At 46.9% G+C, this 19,550-nt stretch overlaps 8 protein-coding genes across 9 annotated transcripts; 6 read left to right on the forward strand and 2 right to left on the reverse strand.

Annotated features, from left to right (window-relative positions):
• The first annotated feature begins 382 nt into the window (after positions 1 to 382).
• Positions 383 to 6,094, forward strand: LOC108058692 (dipeptidyl peptidase 9). Its single transcript, XM_017143608.3, has 8 exons — positions 383 to 2,032; positions 2,089 to 2,308; positions 2,368 to 2,924; positions 3,187 to 3,790; positions 3,924 to 4,235; positions 4,310 to 4,532; positions 4,878 to 5,070; positions 5,137 to 6,094. The coding sequence occupies exons 1-8, from the start codon at positions 1,017 to 1,019 to the stop codon at positions 5,336 to 5,338; spliced, it is 3,327 nt and encodes a 1,108-aa protein (XP_016999097.2). The 5' UTR covers positions 383 to 1,016; the 3' UTR covers positions 5,339 to 6,094.
• A 471-nt stretch (positions 6,095 to 6,565) lies between these two features.
• On the forward strand, positions 6,566 to 9,114 carry CycB3 (cyclin B3). Its single transcript, XM_017143454.3, has one exon. The coding sequence runs from the start codon at positions 6,902 to 6,904 to the stop codon at positions 8,636 to 8,638; it is 1,737 nt and encodes a 578-aa protein (XP_016998943.2). The 5' UTR covers positions 6,566 to 6,901; the 3' UTR covers positions 8,639 to 9,114.
• A 1,572-nt stretch (positions 9,115 to 10,686) lies between these two features.
• Positions 10,687 to 17,479, reverse strand: Elal (Elastin-like). 2 transcript variants are annotated; one of them, XM_044395612.2, is made up of 4 exons: positions 17,342 to 17,479; positions 11,703 to 12,183; positions 11,523 to 11,642; positions 10,687 to 11,338 (listed from the first exon to the last, which is right to left on the reverse strand). In XM_044395612.2, exons 2-4 carry the CDS (start codon positions 12,067 to 12,069, stop codon positions 10,836 to 10,838), a joined length of 990 nt encoding a protein of 329 aa, XP_044251547.2. In that variant the 5' UTR covers positions 12,070 to 12,183; positions 17,342 to 17,479; the 3' UTR covers positions 10,687 to 10,835. The 2 variants fall into 2 exon arrangements, with proteins under 2 accessions (XP_044251547.2, XP_044251546.2); XM_044395611.2 differs by having other exon boundaries at positions 11,523 to 12,183.
• Srg1 (Sting-regulated gene 1) lies at positions 12,598 to 13,323 on the forward strand. Its single transcript, XM_017143472.3, has one exon. It carries the CDS (start codon positions 12,662 to 12,664, stop codon positions 13,082 to 13,084), a length of 423 nt encoding a protein of 140 aa, XP_016998961.2. The 5' UTR covers positions 12,598 to 12,661; the 3' UTR covers positions 13,085 to 13,323.
• LOC108058601 (50 kDa spicule matrix protein) lies at positions 13,142 to 14,528 on the reverse strand. Its single transcript, XM_017143457.3, has one exon. The coding sequence runs from the start codon at positions 14,441 to 14,443 to the stop codon at positions 13,286 to 13,288; it is 1,158 nt and encodes a 385-aa protein (XP_016998946.3). The 5' UTR covers positions 14,444 to 14,528; the 3' UTR covers positions 13,142 to 13,285.
• On the forward strand, positions 15,843 to 16,567 carry LOC108058607 (heterogeneous nuclear ribonucleoprotein A3 homolog 2). Its single transcript, XM_017143473.3, has one exon. It carries the CDS (start codon positions 16,091 to 16,093, stop codon positions 16,493 to 16,495), a length of 405 nt encoding a protein of 134 aa, XP_016998962.2. The 5' UTR covers positions 15,843 to 16,090; the 3' UTR covers positions 16,496 to 16,567.
• On the forward strand, positions 17,205 to 17,597 carry LOC108058608 (uncharacterized). Its single transcript, XM_017143474.3, has one exon. The coding sequence runs from the start codon at positions 17,344 to 17,346 to the stop codon at positions 17,551 to 17,553; it is 210 nt and encodes a 69-aa protein (XP_016998963.2). The 5' UTR covers positions 17,205 to 17,343; the 3' UTR covers positions 17,554 to 17,597.
• Positions 17,598 to 18,602: 1,005 nt separating this feature from the next.
• On the forward strand, positions 18,603 to 19,274 carry LOC108058609 (uncharacterized). The gene has a single exon (XM_017143475.3). It carries the CDS (start codon positions 18,918 to 18,920, stop codon positions 19,125 to 19,127), a length of 210 nt encoding a protein of 69 aa, XP_016998964.2. The 5' UTR covers positions 18,603 to 18,917; the 3' UTR covers positions 19,128 to 19,274.
• The last annotated feature ends 276 nt before the right edge of the window (positions 19,275 to 19,550 follow it).

A 19,550-nucleotide genomic window follows, 5' to 3' on the forward strand; every position in this document is an offset into this window, starting at 1 on the left:
ATAAGAATCGCGTTGCCAACTACTCTTGTGATAAGGGGAACAATGTTGCCTTATGAAATTTAGATTGGGCGGGTGATTTAAACTGGTGTTCTAAGTGCAATCCATTTTTTAAAAAACCAAAACGCATTAAAAAATGCCAGTACCTAAAAATTAACTTAAAAGTAAGGCTCTGCATTAAATTATTATTATTAACATTATTATAATTTTTAATTTTTTGTACATTTTTTGTACTAAAACTTGAAATGTGTTTAATAAAAATGGTCAATTTTATTTTTCATTTTTGAATATCTTCCCCATGCGATATATCGCCGCAATGATTCCACACAATTTCGCCCACCGCTAGGCGCTCGTGCCATCGCCAATTCTCCCGCTGCAGTGTGACCAGAAGCTACGTGCCAGGTCAATCCCGCACGGGCACCTAGTATCGTATATCTTTCGTGCATTCTTTTAATTTACCTGCAGTGAACAACAAAATTAGATCAATCAATTCGCTTTGATATCGCACACTAGCTGGCACAGCGGAACACAGGGCGGACAGAAGGCTCGGATCGGCTTCTTTTGCACATTAGCCGCACGGTGCGACTTTCACTTTTTACAATTCGCACAGGAAAAACAACAACGACAGCAGTAGCAGCAAAAAAGACAACAAGAACAACAAGGGCGGCCAGCAGCAACAAAAAGAAGAGACAACGAAGACGAAGAGCGATGAGTGTGGAAAATACCAGAGCGGACAACATCAGGCCACAGAGTGCAGCGAGAATTGTTTAAAAATCGGTGGATTGCACGGCAAATGCAAAGCGAAATAACAATAACAAACCAGCACAACAGGGCCGCCTGTGTGTGTGTGCGTGAGCGGTAGAGCGAGTGTGTGCGAGTGTGAGAGCTCCAGCGAGAGTGCCACTGTGTGTGTGAGTACATTGAGTACATTTTGGGGGCACCGCACCGAAACTTTGTGTGTGTACGTGGTTTGGATTGGATTCGCCAACGGAATTGGGTCAGCTCGTCAGAAATCCGCCATGGAGAGCAGGACCCAAGTGAATCAGACGAGCCAGCAGCAGCAGCAGCAGAGGAACCGCCTGCCCTCCTCGCCCAGTCCGCCGCTCAGCGTGAGTCTCAGCGGAGGCCCCAATGCGAACACCACTTTGATGGGATTGGAGCAGGAGGCGGGGCCTGCCGCCTCCCAGCTGGGTAGCAGGAATAACAACAACGGGGGCGGCGGTGGCCACCATCGCAGCCACAGCATCACCAATGCGGCGGCCACGTCCTTTGTGAATCTCCTGGACGGATTCACGGCCCGCGTCTCCACCGCGGTGAGCGTGGCCGGCGGCACCAGTGCCTCCAACATGCTGATGGACCGCAGCAGCCAGAGCGCCGCCAGCACACCCGGATCCACCCACTCCATAGCCAGCTTGACCAGCATGGGCTCGCTGGGCACCACGGCCAATGCCCTGTACTCCTCCATCGGCAGTGCCCTCAACTCCATCACCTCCCCCATTCAGGCAGCTGCGGCGGCGGCCACGGCCACAACCACCGAGGTGGTGGTGGCGGCCGCCTCTGTGATCACCAACCACCTCAGCTCACCCACCAGCGGCACTCCACCGCACGGCCTCGATGTGGACGAGGGCGACGACGAGTGCGACGACTGCGAGGAGGACGAGGACGATCCGGTGGACAACGACGGGCACATTGCCGCGCCCACGCCCAACAAGAGCTGGGCCGAGAACAAGATGGTGGTGCAGGAGATGCGCAAGAAGATGTGCAACCTGTCCTCCATGGTGCCCACCAATGTGCAGTTTCGCCATCTCTCCGACGGTCGTGCCAGGTGCTACTTCCTGGGCACTCCGCCCCAGAGCTGGGAGACCACGCTGCTCTATGCCGACATCAATCTGCTGCAGTCGGAGGAGCAGCAGCTGCTGGTGCAGCGCCTGGAGGCGAGTGAATCGGGTGCCGGGAGTCCCACTTTGAGTGCCGGATCCCCAACGAGCAGCAGCCACCAGGCGGCGTTCCTCTTCAACTCCCTGCTCAGGCCAAGGTGGGTTAATCCTCTCTAATTCGTTACCTAGAACTAATTTTCCATTTATTTCACAGACTCCCTTGGAGTCCTCTGTTGCAGCAGCCCATTCAAAGCAGCGGCGGCAGCGGAGGCAGTGGATCGGCCAGTCCCTATGCCCGGGAGTTCCAGCTGCTGCAGGAGCGCAAACGCCTCTCCACCTGGGGAATCACCTGCTACGAGCTGCACAAGCCCTCCGGCAAGCTGGTGTTTCCCTGCTTCAACGACCTGTACCAATGTTTGGACACGGGATACAATGTGAGTACAAAGATTAGATTTTAATAATAAATCTCACTATTTAATTCTCTATCCAACAGTCTGGACTGCTGTTTCCCACGCAGCTACGCACCTGCCCGCAATGGACGGCTCTGGATCCGCAGATCTGTCCACAGAACTCCGACATGATAGCCTACATCAGCGACTGCGACCTGTTCGTCACCCACACGCTGAGCGGGCACGAAAAGCGACTCACCTACACGTCCACTGGGCGACACTCGTATGTGGACGACGCATTGAGTGCCGGCGTGCCCTCTTACGTGATGCAGGAGGAGTTTAGCCGCTACCAGGGCTTCTGGTGGCAGCCACATTCCAATGACGGCATCTATCGCATTGTCTACGAGGAGGTGGATGAATCGGAGGTCTCGGTCTACACGTTCCCCTCGTCAACAGCCGTGCACGGCAGGGTGGACGAGTACCGCTTCCCACGCACCGGCAGCCCCAATGCCAAGTCAAAGCTCAAGCTCGTCCAGTTCGTACTGAACGAGGCACTGCAAGTCAGCGAAATCGCCATCAAGGATCTGCCGTACTCCCTGCTGGCCGTTTTCAGCTGGCTGGAGTACATAGTGCGTGTCGGCTGGACACCGGATGCTAAATAGTGAGTATATCGTTGATCGTGAAGCATTTTATTAGCTACAAGTCGAATTTTGGGATCATTTTTTGTACTAATTTGTACCTCACACGCGGCTCCTAATTATTTTCTTAATTAATGTGATTTTTTTAGATTTTTATGTCTATCCGTTCTGGGTGGAATTTGCTACTGACCGTTTTTTAGAGGTCGAATTTTATATTAGTTTAGATTATAATGTATATTCAAATGCTAAATATAAATAATATGTGGCATTCTTTTATCTTTCCAGCGTTTGGGTGCAAGGACTCGATCGCAAGCAGCAGCGTCTGGATGTAATCCTAATTCCGCTGGACAACTTCTGCGAGTCCTACAGCAGTCAGGTGTCCACGCCGACCGACTCCATAGGCGACCACAGCTGGCGCAGCCTGTATAGTCGCACAATCACACCGCTGCAGGTTATATACACGGAACGTTCGGAGAGCTGGATAAACGTGCACGATATGCTTCACTTTCTGGAGCTGACGGAAACCAGCGTCACCTTTCTGTGGGCATCTGAAGAGACGGGTTTCCGGCACCTTTACTTGGTCACCGCCAGCCTGTTGCTGAGCCAAGCAAATGGCCAGGCGGACGCAGGATCGGCTGCTGCCCAGCCCAGTTTCGTGGAACAATCGGCACTACAGCCGCGTATCCTCAACAAGGTGGCTTTGACCAGCGGAGAGTGGGAGGTGCTGGCCAGGAATCTCTGGGTGGACAAGCCTAATAAACTGGTGTACTTTGTCGGATTGCGCGATACGCCGCTGGAGAAACACCTCTACGTTGTCAGCCTGGAGCGGCCCGAACATATCCGCCTGCTCACGGAGCCAGGATACTCCTACCTCGTGGAGTTCGATGATGTACGTATGATTATAATCATAACTTAAGATTTATTAGGTTTTAATGATGCCCAAAAAAGTAGGCTATACTGTAAATCCAAGCTTAATCTTAAGATTAAAGTTTGTTATTATTTACTTTCCTTTTTTCTTACAGCAATGCCAGTTGATGTTGCTGGTCTATTGCAACATTCAGCGGCTGCCCAGTTGCAAGGTGATGCGCGTTAATCAGACATGCTCAAACGGCGGAGTCAACGGCATTCAGATATCACTTGTTGGCTATCTTCACGAAGGCGGAAAGCCGGAGCCCCAGTACTGCCCACAGATTTTCCGACCCCAATTACCGTCGGGAGATATCGTTTATGCCATGGTCTTTAAGCCGCACAACTTTGAGCTGGGTGTCAAATATCCCACGGTGCTCAATGTCTACGGAGGACCCGAGGTGCAGACCGTTAACAACACATTTAAGGTATTATTACAAGCTCTATTTAAAACTACTTGCTTTTGATCTAAGAACTTCTTCGGATTTATATAATTTCCTAGGGAAAACATCAATTGCGAATGCACATGCTGGCCGCCCAGGGATATTGTGTCATCTGCATTGACTCGCGAGGATCGCGGCATCGAGGCAAGCGATTCGAGAGCCACATCCGCGGACGGATGGGTCAGGTGGAGCTGACCGACCAGGTGGACGCACTGCGCATCTTGGCCGACCAGCTCGGCTACATTGACATGGATCGCGTGGCCATTCACGGATGGTCTTACGGTGAGTTATATCTGTTATTATCCACTTATCACCAAAACGTATTTATCGGTATATTTGCAAATATTTTCATTGCTAATTGTAAACGGCTTCGTAGATAGTAGATTTTCATAGTTATAGGGGGAACTATAATGCAGATTCTATAATCTAATCAACAAGCAAGTCATTCTGAATTTGCAAAAAGATATACAGAATGTTTAAGCCTTATCTATTAAAGAACTTGAAATATCTGGATTTTAATAATATTTATTAGTTACAAATAATAAAACGATTTTTATTAGATCTTTATAAATTTTTCTGTAATTTTAAATTTCTAAATTTACATTATTACTGCTAACATTCCGACAGGTGGCTATCTGAGCTTGATGGGCCTAGTTCAGTATCCGAAAATCTTCAAAGTGGCCATTGCCGGGGCGCCGGTCACCAACTGGGAGTATTACGACACGGGCTACACGGAGCGATACATGGATCTGCCGCAGAATAACGAGGCCGGTTACTCGGCTGGATCGGTGCTCGAATACGTAAACTCATTTCCCGAAGAGTGAGTAGAAGACTGGTGTTTTAGAGAAAGAGATTTTTTAATAACTGACATTTTTCCTTCAACCAGGGACAAGCGCCTGCTGCTCATTCACGGCCTGATCGACGAGAACGTGCACTTCTGCCACACATCTCGGCTAATCAGTGCTCTGAACAAGGCCAACAAGCCGTATGAGGTGCATCTGTTCCCCGAGGAGCGGCATTCGTTGCGTAACCTGGAATCGAATAAAAACTACGAAACGAAATTACTGTCATTCTTGCAAAACTTATGAGATTCGTAAATGTCGACGGCCGAAACAAGATCGCTTGCTAAGGCTACACAACTAGCCCCGCCCCCCGCCCTGGCCCCCTTGCAATAGTTTTTTACATCATTGTCTTTGTTTTTATTTAACTTTTTGTTGGTCGAACACTTGTTTTTATTAGATAAAGAAAATGAGAGCAAAAGAAATTTGTATCATATTTTTAGCATACTTAATTTATAAACACTCGCAGTTGTAAGTATAATGAAAAGTTGAATGAATGAAAGTTCTCCACGCCCCCCGTGTGTGTCCCCCTATATTAGACTCTCCAGACCAAGCAGCTTACTGTAATTAATTTATACGTTTTAATTTCTCCCACACATCATACTCTTAATTATGTTGTTAATTTGCGCAAATGTACATTTCTCCTGTCTCTAATTATAAGTTGTGCTTAGTGCGTCTGTACGAATATGTGTGATTGTCTGCGTAAGCGTTTCCCCAAAAACGGAAGAAAAAACCTTTAACTTGTCATGCCTTCGGGGCAGGCCATCAATTACTGTTAGTTCTACGCATGCATATAAAGATATATCTCTTCGATAAACCATTAGCAAGACATATACATACTTGAATGAGTTTTTAGAAACACACGTTTGGCTGAAGCAACAAAAAACTGAATAAACTTTAATATTAATTATGCCTATATATAATCATTAGTTTTACAACTGATACATGCAAACGTATATATATATTTTGTTTAACAATTAAATAAACAGTTGTGTGTAAAATCTGGTTGTCTTTGTTTTCTTGTTATTTTTGGGAGGTTTTTAAAGATAAAGTTAATATGAAAATATTAATATGTTAAAATAAAACAAAATTATCATGAAGTAACCGTTTTAAATGAGTCAAGTTATGGATTTTGAAATACGGTTCTAGATAACAAAATGTTTTTAAAGGTATAATATTTGTTGATTTTATTAGAAGGTTCTTACTCAGGAAAGATTGATTAAAATAGAACTTATCATAAGAATACAAATATTTTAATGCATGCATTTAATTAATAATCAAATAAGGAATCTCAAAAAGGTATTTTATCATTAATAAATATTATTAACCATACAAAGGCTATCTCAACAGATTTATTAAATATAACATATTCAAATAAACCGCCCTCAGACGGCCTACCCCCAATATTTTCCCTACAGAGGTGCATTCCAGCCGATTTCCGTTGCACACTCAAACGCCGCCGCACGGTCACACTGACTATCGGTGCATCTATCGCAGGGCATCTGGCGGTGTTTTTTCAATCTTCTCTCAGTGCTCTTCATCTCTCCGGCCAAGCGCCATAACTCCATAACTCCACAAAACTCCAGCCGGAATAGAATTGTGAGTTTGTGTGACTACGCTTGAAACCTTGAAACTTGAAATTCAGCAGCAGCCTTCGAGTCGAGTTGTAGCCGCCACAGACACCGCAGCAACGCTAGCGAGGGACAGACAGCAAAGTGGAGGAGGACTTGCGCCGCCGCACTCGCAGAACCAGAAGAACAACAACAAACGACGAGTGCGCTCACACACAAGCAGGCGATCAAGGCATTCAAAATGGCGCCCACAAAGGCAACAACGCGCGCGGCCATCGCCGGCGGGCATCATCAGCTGCAGCAAGCGGGCGGCGGGGCGGGTAATCCGCTCCTGGCCCTGGGCGCCGTTGCCACCAGGAAGGGCCTGAGCCGGAGGGCCGCCGCCACGGGGAACATCGACCCGAATGCCGAGAACATGCAGACGCGCGCCAAACGCAAGGCCGACCACAGCCCCATTAAAAATGACAAAATCAAGCGCTCGGCGCTGGGTAACCTGACCAACAATGTGAAGATCATGACACTGCATCCGGGACAGGATGAGGAGCAGGCGGGCGTGGGCAAGAAGCCGACGGCCCAGCAGCTGCAGGCCCTGTTGGATGCTAAGAAACAGGATAATCTGGCTGTGAATGTCTTTGCCGCCAGCAAGATGACGACGCGCGCGTCCAGCAAAGTGGACGATTCGGTGGAGAACTGTCACAAGGTGCTGGACAAAATCGAGGAGGCGCTGGCCAGGCCCAAGCCGCGTCCCAAGGCAGTGCCGGCGGCGAAGAAGACGGCTCTGGGCGAGATTCAGATGCCGAATCCCATGCAGATACCCGTGCTGCTGCCGCCCATGCACAACCTGGTCGCTCCACCGGTGGCCGCCATCAAGCCGGTGCGCCGGATCTCCAATGACTTCAACAAGACTGAGGACAGCCTGTACATGTCCGCGCTGGAGGATGTGTCCAGCTGCGACTCGATGCGGCTGTCCGGCAACTTTGAGGCCGCTCGCCGTCGCTCCGCCAAGCTGCAGCACAGGCCCGAGCAGCAGCAGCCGCAGCAGCCGGTGCTGCTGACCCTTCCAGAGACTGCGCCCAGCCAGGTGGTGCCCATCCTGCCGGTGCCCGAGGATGTGGAGGACTTTGACCGCAAGAACTGGGACGATCCCTTCCAGGTGTCGCACTACGCCATGGACATATTCAACTACCTGAAGGTGCGCGAACCGGAGTTCCCCATCGCCGACTACATGCCCCGGCAGATCCACCTGACCACCTGGATGCGCACGCTGCTGGTCGACTGGATGGTGGAGGTGCAGGAGACATTCGAGCTGAACCACGAGACTCTGTACCTGGCGGTGAAGATCGTGGATCTGTATCTGTGCCGCGAGGTAATCAACAAGGAGAAGCTGCAGCTGCTGGGCGCCGCTGCCTTCTTCATCGCCTGCAAGTACGACGAGCGACAGCCGCCGCTGATCGAGGACTTCCTGTACATCTGCGACGGGGCCTACAACCACGACGAGCTGGTGCGGATGGAGCGGGAGACACTGCGCGTGATCAAGTACGATTTGGGCATTCCGCTGTCCTACCGCTTCCTGCGGCGCTACGCCCGCTGCGCCAAGGTGCCCATGCCCACGCTGACTCTGGCCCGTTACATCCTGGAGCTGTCGCTGATGGACTACGCCACCATTGCGTTCAGCGACTCGCAGATGGCCTCCGCCGCCCTGTTCATGGCCCTGCGCATGCACGGCGGCCCGGGGCAGCTGGACACGAAGACCTGGAGCTCGACGCTCGTCTACTACACCGGCTACCAGCTGGCGGAGTTCGCGGAAATTGTGCCCGTGCTGAATGCCGGACTGCATCGCAAGCCGCGGGCGACCATCAAGACGATACGGAACAAGTACTCGCACAAGATATTCCACGAGGTGGCCAAGGTGCCGCTGCTGACGAACCAGGAGCTCTTCCAGAGCAACCTCGACCTGAACGAGAGCAATCTGTCGTAGGACAGCATCAAAGTTTAGCCAAATTCACCACGAGCTGCAAAATGTTACGCTTCACCTAGGCACTAAAACGCTTCAGTTCCCCAAAGCAACCCGTTCCCGGCTCAAATCGGAATAGACGAAACAGCGGTTCGCCCGCCTTAATCGAAAACCTAGCCCCTGATCTTAACTTAACCCTAGTCCCTAGTCCCTGGTCCCCGCCAAGTCCTCACATTCTATTATATTTTAATTATTATTGTGACCTTGCATTATTGACATGTTTTTGCATAAATATTGTGTTAAGAGTGCTTTTTGTTTCCTTTGCCATGTATCATTGTTTAGTTTTCACATACCGCATACGTACCCTCATACTATCAAGCTAAACAGGAAAAGCGAAATTATCTCTAGCAACCACATTCGCAAAACGATTCATGTTTTAATATATACGCTAGTTTTAAGAGATGCCAGCATTAAATAAACCTAACTCGTAAGCCACCAAAGCAGACATGGATCGCCAAGTAACTTATTCTACCCAGATACAGATACCCAAGCGCAAGGATCCGCATCCGAAACGACTAGCAAAGGCACGTGTGTCCTGTACAACCTGGAAATGCGCCGCGATCAACCCTCGTCCTGTGTGTGCCATGTGCATCTGTTCCTGTAGTCGTTGTTAATGCTGTTATTTGTTAAGCCGTTCATGGACTCCCCCCAGCCCTGTTCATACCCTCATATCCGCCGGCTCTCCATTTCCACCACGCCCCTCCTCAACTCCCCGCATCTCCCCATGAACGTTGATAACGTTGCATTGTTACAGTAACTAGTTATGTATGTATTCAGTGTTATGTATGTATCGTTTTTGCCCAGAGAATACCAATAAACATTTTTACGTCCGTTCAAAAATAATTACAATTTCTTGATATGAAAGTGGGAACTAAGGAATTAGCTTAGAGCATCAGTATGCATTTGAAAATGTATTAAAAAGCAATATTAAATTACTTAATTATTACATATTTTATATTTTACAGAAAACCTGAAATTATATAGACTGGTGGAAGTTTTCAAAATGATAAATCGGGTATGTATCCGTTTTTCTTCTGTACAATCTTAAAAACAAAGAATTTATTTAATTAAGGGATAAATTCAAATATTTAAAATCCCCTAAGAAGTACCTTTGAAATTATCCTGTGGAATAAGTTAATATCAATCTTAATTTTCAATGTCCTTTTATCAGAAATGTGTATACTTATTTCCTTGGAATCATTAATAGTCAAAGATGAGTCCATAAACTATTAGAGGTCAAAGGATATTGGTAAAAATCTGTAAAATCCAGACTACTTTTGGAATGAGTAAACCCATCCCCATCTATTGTTTAAGACTCCTCTCAGCTGTATTCTGTATTTGTATTCTTTTCTACGCTCTTCCTCGAACAGCTGATGGCTGATGACCTAAGGACATCAAACCCTGTCTGGAATCTGTTCGATTTGCTACAGGTAAAACCCACCGATATCAGCCGACCAAATCATTCACGTTTGTCTCTACACTCTCGGTTCGAGTTTCCTGCGGTTCCTTGCTTTTGGCGCGCTCTTCTGTCATTTTAGCGCCAAAAATTTGTTCAGGATTTGCGCGGCAGGCTGCGCATGCGCCGCAAGACATCAAGACGTCGTCCTTTGGATGGGTTTTCTTTTCTTTTTCCCTTCTCTCCTCTTCGGCTGCACACCGAATCCCAGCCGATTTATGTCGCTGCAGTTGGGCCTCAAAAAGGGCCTCGAATCGGTCTCCCTCTGACATCCTCTGATTTCCTACCACCTTTGGCTCGTCTAGAGTCCTGCGAGTCCTTTGTGTTTTCCTTTTTTTCGGCTGCCTGCCAGCCAGGTAGCTCCTGTCCCCTTCAATTGTGTCCTCGCCGAAGAAAATAATAGGAATAGGACCAGGAACAAGAAAAAGAATGGGAATAAGATGTGTATGCGTAAGGTTATCTGTCTGTATGGAAGCCGAATGCATGTGCCTTATTTTTTCCGGTTCAAGGTGCAACCGGGCGACTGGTAACTGGCCAGCATTGCTAATTATCTTGGTTGGGTGTGCAGAAATCAAGTTTATTTCGCCGAAGACAGCTGTCCTTGGCCTGCCCAAAAGAGGGAGCAGCCAACTTATGACTACGACTCGGATTTCCTCACGCCTTCCCACCTTCCCTCCTCCCCACCACCGGTAATCCCGTCCAGCTTCAGTAGGCCGGCGAGTTGAAGGCGCCGTTGTAGCCGCCCCCATAACCACTGCCATAGCCGAAGGCATTGTGGTTATTGAGCACTCCGAAGGGTCCCTTGTGGACTCCGTCCTCCTTGTACTCGGTGTTCATCGAGAAGTGGTGATCCCAGTGGGTGCGATCAGCGGCATTGTGATCCGGATAGCGATGGAAGTTCTGGTTGCTGGTGGCTGGAGCTCCAGGGACTCCTGCCACTCCAGGAACACCGGCTACTCCTTGAACTCCAGGCACACCGGCTACTCCCGGAACTCCTGGCTGAGCAACTGCACCGGGAACCACTCCATATGCCGGAAATTGAGCTGGCTGGGGATAGCCTGGATACTGCTGCAAGTAAACTCCTGGATAGGGATAGGCACCAGTTCCTGAGAAGTAACCAGGAGCTCCTGGCTGCTGCGGAGGAAGTCCAGTGGGATATGGAGCAGGAACTGCGCCCGCAGCTGGATAAGCAGGAGGACCACCAGCTCCTAAAAACCGCGGGAAGAAATGAATATCATATTTTAATAGGTATGATAAAATATGGAATCGTTTAAAACCAGTATTCACCAATTTTTCCAATTTTTTATAGTTTCTTAAACTTTCTATTTAAATTTTGGGAGATTATATATGATTTATTGATACGTTTCTTTAAGAATTGACAAGCGATTTTACCTGCACTTTGGAAACCTCCTGAAGATGACCCTCCCGAAGAACCTCCTGCAGATGGATACGGAACCGGAGCCTGTTGGGCTGGAAATCCTGGAGGCGGATAGGCCGGAAACTGGTGACCTCCTGTAATTGTTAGTGCCGGATTGGGTAACTGGTTGCCGGGGAAAACTATAGAGTTCGTACTGGCCACTCGTACGCCAGAGCCGCCCTGCTCATGGCCATGGGCATCATCGATGGATCCAGTGGCGCCCACGCCCGCGTAACCCGCTCCCAGCTGAGCTAATCCCGGATAGAGTTGCGAGTTGAGATTGGCCCGCTGGCGGTGGCGACTACTCGTTATGCCGCCCGTCAAAGTGGAGGCCAGGTTGAACTCCGTCTTCTGATCCTCCTGACTTTCGTCCCTGCTGAACTGAGATCCCCGACTGGAGGCGATCAAGATGAGGGCCAGAGCGGCGAATGCGATTCCCCTCCTGCTGGCCATGGTGTCTGTAGGTATACTAAACCCCCGAAGCTCTCGGCGCGTGTATTTGATGGTGAGATGGGATGCCATGAGAGCTTAGCTGAGTGTCTATTTTTGGGGTTATCATCAGGGGCTCAACGGCCAGATAGGTAGTCCCAGTCTCAATGAGTGCTATTTTCCGTAAATTGAATGAGAGATTTCACACTGCGAAAAATAATGGGGTTGCTAGCAGTTTAATTAAATAGTATACAAAGGTTATAGAATGAACAGAAAAAAACTAGTGTTTTAAATCATAGATACAAGAACTGAAATCATTTTGAATCTTAATAGTGCATAAGTAAAATAACTATTTTTTCAAGTGTTCTATTTCAATTTTCGGCTATCAAAAAGAGAAGCAACTAAAGACGCAATGAAATTGTGGGTATTTCCCAAGTGACTTAAAAACCATCCCAACATAGATGATAATTATGATCTGCTTTATATATAGAACGAAAGCTTTCTCAGACAACCTTGTTTACCAGTTCGATAGATTAGCGTTATAAACAATATATACAGCATTTGTTCCAGTAGTCAAGGTTCTTCCACCCGATTCCATTCATCTTTCTTATCGCCATGTGCAGCTGGCTATAAAAGCTGGCAGGGAACTGGGATTAAACAGCAAAATTAATCTAAATACCCCAAGATGCAGTTGTTCTCTGTGATTCTAGTGCTGATCCTGGCCAGTTTGGCCCACTGCCGTCCTACATTCGATAAGATCGCCGAGGCTTTTTTGGGCGCTCTGGATGATCAGCCAAAGTATTATCCACCGGGAGGAGGTTACCACCCACATCCGCATCCTGGACCAGGTCCACTTATCCAAGAGGGCTACGAACAGGGCTACGATTATCACTATGGAGGAGGCTACGGCTATGGGGGCTACCAGCAGACACATCCAGCTGGCTACGGATACTATCCACCACCTCGTCCGGCGCAACCAACCGCCTACTATCCTCCACAGCAGCATGGATACTACGCAGGACCCACTGCCCCTCCTCCTTCACCTGGCTACTATCCCCACAAGACGCAGGATTATTACGGAGGCGGTTACAAGCAGCGGGGTTACTAGCGTTCATCTGTCAGATACCCCGATCTGATCTCTCATCCAATCATCTGCTGTCTCATCTCTTTGTTTATGTGTAATTTATTAAAATCTTGTGATTTTCAACAACGAGCTCTTAGAACCTGTTTTGGAGTCGGCACAAAGGCGATCTTGAGTGGGGCAATTGCACAATGGTCTATGTGAATCGGGGAAATCCCTCGTCAAGAATCATCTTCTTCTCACATCGATGGGCGGTTGCGAAGGAATCTCCTCGCTGGGCAAATGGATATATCTGCTGGAACTGGGAAACACGATGGCACGCTCTTCGGACAACTCGACTGAGTGATTTGGCATGGGCTGAGGAACAGGCCATGTTGGATTTAAGGGCGTCGGTGGGTCTGGATTCTGGGGCGGCAGCAGCGGCGGTCGATTGGTGCCTATGATCAGGGTGTCCTTGGTGGGCTGCGTGGGTGGACGTGGCTGGAAGGTGGGATGAGTTTCCGCTGGCTTGGGTGTCGTTGTTGGTACAGTGGGTACAATTGGTGTTGGTGTTGTGGGAGTGGTGTTATCATTGGGATTGTTCCAATTCGTGTTGGGATCCGGCTGATCTGGGAAGCCCGGATTGTTGTTCCAATCAGGCGGTGGTCTAGGTGGCGGTCCCATTCCGCCGCCTCCCCAGCCCGGTCTTGGTGGCGGCGGTGGTGGAGGTCTTCCGCCTCCATTCCAACCTGGCATTGGTGGAGGTCCTCTTCCGCCGCCGCCATTCCATCCTGGTCCTGGTCTTCCTCCTCCGCCGTTCCATCCTGGTCCGCCTCCACCTCCGTTCCATCCTGGTCCTGATCCGCCTCCATTCCATCCTGGTCCTGATCCGCCTCCTCCGTTCCATCCCCCGTTATTCCAACCTGGTTGATCCCAGCCAAATCCTGGTTGATTCTGGTTGCCGCCAGTTGGTCCCCACTGCCAGCCTGGAGGCCAACCAGGAGGAGCTTGCTGTCGACTGGGTGGCCCGAATCCTGGCCTAGGCATTCCCATACCCCTCCGATTGTGACCCATTCCAGGCCTTCCTTGCTGCTGCCTTTCAAATTGCTGCTGCTGGCCGAAATTGTTATTGTTGTGCATGGCATTGAAGAGTCCATTGATTAATCCAAATCCGGGCAGTTGGGCGACCACGGTGACACCTCCGGCAGAGGCAACTGCTCCACCGGGTGAGGAAGCTGCAAACTGGGCAACGCACGAGTGGATCGAGATGAATGCGAAGAGCCAAGTGATCCAAACTGTCGAAGATCGCGTCATGATCGAGCAGTGATCACCGCGAGAGGCGGATTCTAACTGGGGGGGAATTTTTTCGCTCCGCCTATGCGATAATCGTAATGCTTGAGTAAACATTGGAAACCTGTCCGGCGATCGGTGAGAGAGTGATTAAGATGAGTGGCCTTACTTGGAGAGATCGGAACCGCTCTCTAACGGACGTCTCACAGCGATCACCACGATCATCCTCAAGCAAAAGGTAAACAAAGACCTTTCGCAGCTTAAACTCTCGGAACAAAAATATAATACGAGAGCTATGTACATTGTATAACAGTTTATGGAGAAAGAAATTATTAATAAAGAAAGAATGATCATTACAACTTATCAATAATTCTCTTAATAGATTTATGAATAATCCATAAAAAAAGAAAGAATGATCATTACAACTTGTCAATAATTCTTTTAATAGATTTAATAGGACCGATGAAGAAAGAAATTATGAATAATCCATAATAATAAAGAAAGAATGAAAAATAAATCCACTGTTAGTTTATAGTTATACCCGTTACTCGTAGAGTAAAAGGGTATACTAGATTCGTGCAAAAGTATGTAACAGCTAGAAGGAAGCGTTTCCGACCCCATAAAGTATATATATTCTTGATCAGGGTCACTAGCCGAGTCGATCTAGCCATGTCCGTCTGTCCGTCTGTCCGTCTGTCCGTCTGTATGAACGCTGAGATCTCAGAAACTACAAAAGCTAGAAGGTTGAGATTTCCCTCACATATTCTTTGGCTTCCTACGCAGCGCAAGTTTATTTTAGCCGAGCGCCACGCCCCCTCTAACGCCCACAATCGCCCACTAACGATTTTAAAATGGGTCCTGCGCCCACATCTTTAAAGATTTCCGAGAAGTATAAATGCAATTTTGTTGTGTATATTTATACCTATCGAAATGTAGAAGACATTTTTCAAATCGGACCATTCATTAAAAAGTTATACGCTTTATAAATTGTCAACATATATCTATCTCCCTCGCACTCTATTTAGCTGAGTTACGATTATTAGTCGGGACACCAACCCGACACAGCGTTCGCACTCCCTTTAGCTGAGTGACGGGTATTAGATAGTCGGGACACCAACCCGACTATAGCGTTCTCTCTTGTTTTTAACTATAAGTAAGAATGATCATTACAACTTGTCAATAATTATTTTCTGGCTTTGTATTTATAGCATATTTATATTCCAAATTATTTATGATAATTTAAGCTTGATTTAAATTTATGTAGTAGATTTTACACAGACATTTATCCCTTAATATAATATTGGAATTTGAACCTGACTTTATATTATGAAATCATGCCCATTTTAATTATACCTATAAGGTTTCAAATCAAGTCGCAGCTGAATGGAAGTTAATGCCTTTATTATGGATGGGGATGGGATGTCCGCTGTATACAGGCTACTGACCACTGATCGCTCAGTCTTCCAGTGAGTGGCGCGTGCTCCGCATGCTGATCGTGCCAATCCGTCTGCTATAATAAATCCAGCATAATGCATTGAGTTTGAATCGTCGCTTGCCCGTTGGCCGAGCTAATCTTCCAGAGATCCCGACCGTTTTTATGGGATAAAGAATACGTTAAAAAAGAAACCATTCAAATGAGCTAGACCACAATGTGTCACCACGGCTGCCCAACTCCGTTCCCCATTCCCATTCCCCAGGGTATAAATAGAGGAGAACTGCGTAGATGGACTGTCAGAACTGGAAGTGATTCGAAATAGAAGCAAGATGAGAGCCCGAGATTCCTTTTTGACAATACTCATTCTGCTATTCACCTGCTGTCTGGATTGGAGCAGTGCTCTGTTCTTCAAGTCTTGGAAGTCGGGAAAAGGATACAGCGGAGCTCAAAACTATGGTAGTAATGGCTATGGAAACTACGGTTACGGATATGGAAACTATGCTGGAGGATACGGCTATAACTATCCAGCTTATCCTGCATATTCTTCCTACTCATACCCATCATATTCATCCCACTCCTCGCACTCTTACCCAAATGGAGGACGAAAGCCATCCGGAAACCGTCAAGGACGCACCTATTCCCAAATAGCAAAAGTCATAAATCCAGCCCCCTATGTGGGTCCTGGCGGCAGTCGGTTCCTGCCTCGCACTCCTTACTCGCCTCTTTGGGGTTGAGCACTTCCTTATATAAGATCATGTTGTCAGCAGTATTAAGCATTAAAATAAAACCAGCGAAAGTTACATCTATCAACGAGTTGTTTAATTATTTTAAGCTCTATCAATCCGCTACTTGTGAGTACGTGTATATTAATCTACGATCAAAAGATTTATGATCACTGGCCGGCATTTACGGAGCGACGCGTTCAGTGGATCGCTGTTACGTGATTAAAATTTAAACGAAATGGAGGCGCGACATCGCTTTAGGGGGAGACACATGAGGGGCTGACTCGGATCTCCCGGTTATTGGGATACTGGGGTAAGGTCCCTGACTGGGAACTTTTACGAAGGGATTACTTGTGGGGAATTCCGCAGAATATTCATCATGTTTTGTTTAAAAATTTCTAAAACGTGTGCCATTAAGTTTTATTATCCATCTTAAGAGGGGATTCAAAGAAAGAATTAGTAAAGAACTTCTGGAGAGCATGAACAAACTTATTAAATTAAAGTAAAGAATTATCATATTCATAAGTGAACAATTTTAAGATTTGTAATTACGCATCGGATGCAATTTGCCGTCAGTCGAAGAAATACAAATTTCCCCTAATAAAAGCATTTCAGAAAAGTGGGAGAATTTTCAATGAATCACGATACTTTACTCTAAAAGTTTTGTTATTGTTATTTAACCCCTAAAATTCGTAAGAATTTAATTTAAACTTTAATAGGTTTGAGCGGTCGGTGCCTGATTGATAAGCCAGCGTCTTAGAACGGCAAGAACCGATTAGACGCGGATATCCAATAACTATAAATAGCCTGGTCACCGGTAGTATTGCAGTTCAGCACACAAAGCGAAGCACTTCTTACCGATGTTAGTTCAAGGAATTATCCATTGCCCCATGGTGGCCCTGCTCCTTCTCCTGTCAACCGTATCCGGATCCCCCGCCCGAGGACATCACCATCACCGAGACTGTCGCAGCTATAAGGATATCGCCCGAATCGTCAATCCCAATCAATACGCTTTCCCAGGATCTCGCATTTATCCGGACCAACCCTTCTGGCCATTTGGAAAGGAATAACAATATTTTATTTATTTATATAAAGAGGTATATTAGTGCAGAGACGCAATTTTAACAGCTTCATGGATGGCTATTAGCTCTCTAGAGAGAACGGAAGAGTAGTGGGGAAGGAGTCCTGTTTTGATTGCATTGGTTTCGCTGGTTACGCTTTAGCTGATTATACCGTTGCACCGTGGGCCAGAAAAATCAATTTTTTGCGATTTTTTCTTTTAATTTGAGATGATTTAGATAATCCAAACCAAAGACGGAAAATTTTACGTATTTTTCGGTTTATTATTTTTAACAATATAATTCAAAGTTATTGCTATGTGTTACTGCATTGGATGCAATTTGCTGTCAGTCAAGGAAATACAATTATTTCACAAACCCCCGAACGAATCATTGACTAAATTTCCCCTGATAATTCAGAAATCATTTCAGAAAAGTGGGAGATTTGCCAATGAATCACGAAATAATTTTAATAGTTTTGTTATTTTTATTTAACCCCCTAAAATTCTTAAGAATTTAATTTACACTTTAATAGGCTTGAGAAATTCCTTAACAGAAAAAGTTACCATTAATGTTCGGTTGAACTGTTGATTACCCAGGGCATCATCTGACTGAACTCATCATGGCTCACAAGTGTGGTATATATAGCCCCTTTACGATCTTTACGATCTTTATGTACTTGCGGGTGATTCAGGCCCAGTGATTCAGACTGAGATGCAGCTGCTCGCCTAGGACTTCCCCTCGTGCACCGGCTGTCATTGAGGAAGTAAAACCAGAAACCAGATCCCAGCCAGCATACAGGAAGGAAGACTTTGGCCCAAGTCAGTGGCAACAGTTCGCACCGAACATGGCAATTGTTTATGCAAGAATTTGCTAATACGCCGCCTCAGATGGCGCACCTACGTCATTACTTCAATCCGTCAGCGGCGCTAATTACAATTTAAATACGTACGAGCATTTATGCTGAGAGGCTGAGTCGAGCCGTACGAATAGAGCTAAATCATTCACCACGCAATTAGAGTCAAGATCAGGTGCTCAGTTCTACCTATATATGCTATATATGCCCACTCACGACCGATCGGTCGGTCGGTCGGCATAACGGGCTGCGGTGTGAATGACTTGGCGCGGGCACCGTGTCAGTAAATATTGAGAAAACAAAGTGATCATAAAAAGCCATATCGTACAAAGAGACGAGATCTACGTGAGCGGCAACGCAATTCTCCTGGGGTTTCGGTCGGTGCCAAAACCTGATTGATAAGCCAGCGTCTGAGAACGGCAAGAACCGATCAGCCGCGGATATCCATATAAATATAAATAGGCTGGTCACCGGCAGTATTGCAGTTCAGCACTCAAAGCGGAGCACTTCTTACCAAGCCATGTTAGTTAAAGAAATTATTAATAGCCTCATGGTGGCCCTGCTCCTTCTCCTGTCAACCGCATACGGATCCCCGGCTAGAGGATATTACCAGTCTCCACAGCGAGGCGGTCGCAGCTACACGGATATCGCCCGAGTGGTTAATCCCAATCAATACGCCTTCCCAGGATCTCGCACTTATCCGGGCCAACCCTTCTGGCCATCTGGATAGGAATAAATATATGTTATGTTCTATTAAGACATACACAAGACTCGACTCAGGATTAGCTAGACAATGAACTGTTACATTTTGTACCGGAAAATATTCAATAGGATTAAGTTTAAGTTAAGTTCCATTACGAGTGCGCCAAAAACGATTCCTATGGAATTTTGTAATTAAATAAATATTATAAAAAAACTATTAAAATAAATTGTATTTTCTTGTTTACAACGGTTTTTTTTACTTTTAGTTCTAAAGTTTCCCTGACATTACTAATAATTAGGTCTGCGTTAATGGATATAATTCATTAGCGAGTCACGCCCATTTTCTGCTGGTTCTGTTTCCCTAGAATACTTTATAGACACGAGAAACTATGAGTACCAACCAGAGTTAAAAAGGCAGTGACTTGGAAAGGATTACAGAAAATAAAACCTC

The sequence above is a fragment of the Drosophila takahashii genome, chromosome 3R (genome assembly GCF_030179915.1).
Source record: "Drosophila takahashii strain IR98-3 E-12201 chromosome 3R, DtakHiC1v2, whole genome shotgun sequence".
In the NCBI taxonomy this organism is placed as follows: Eukaryota; Metazoa; Arthropoda; class Insecta; order Diptera; family Drosophilidae; genus Drosophila; species Drosophila takahashii.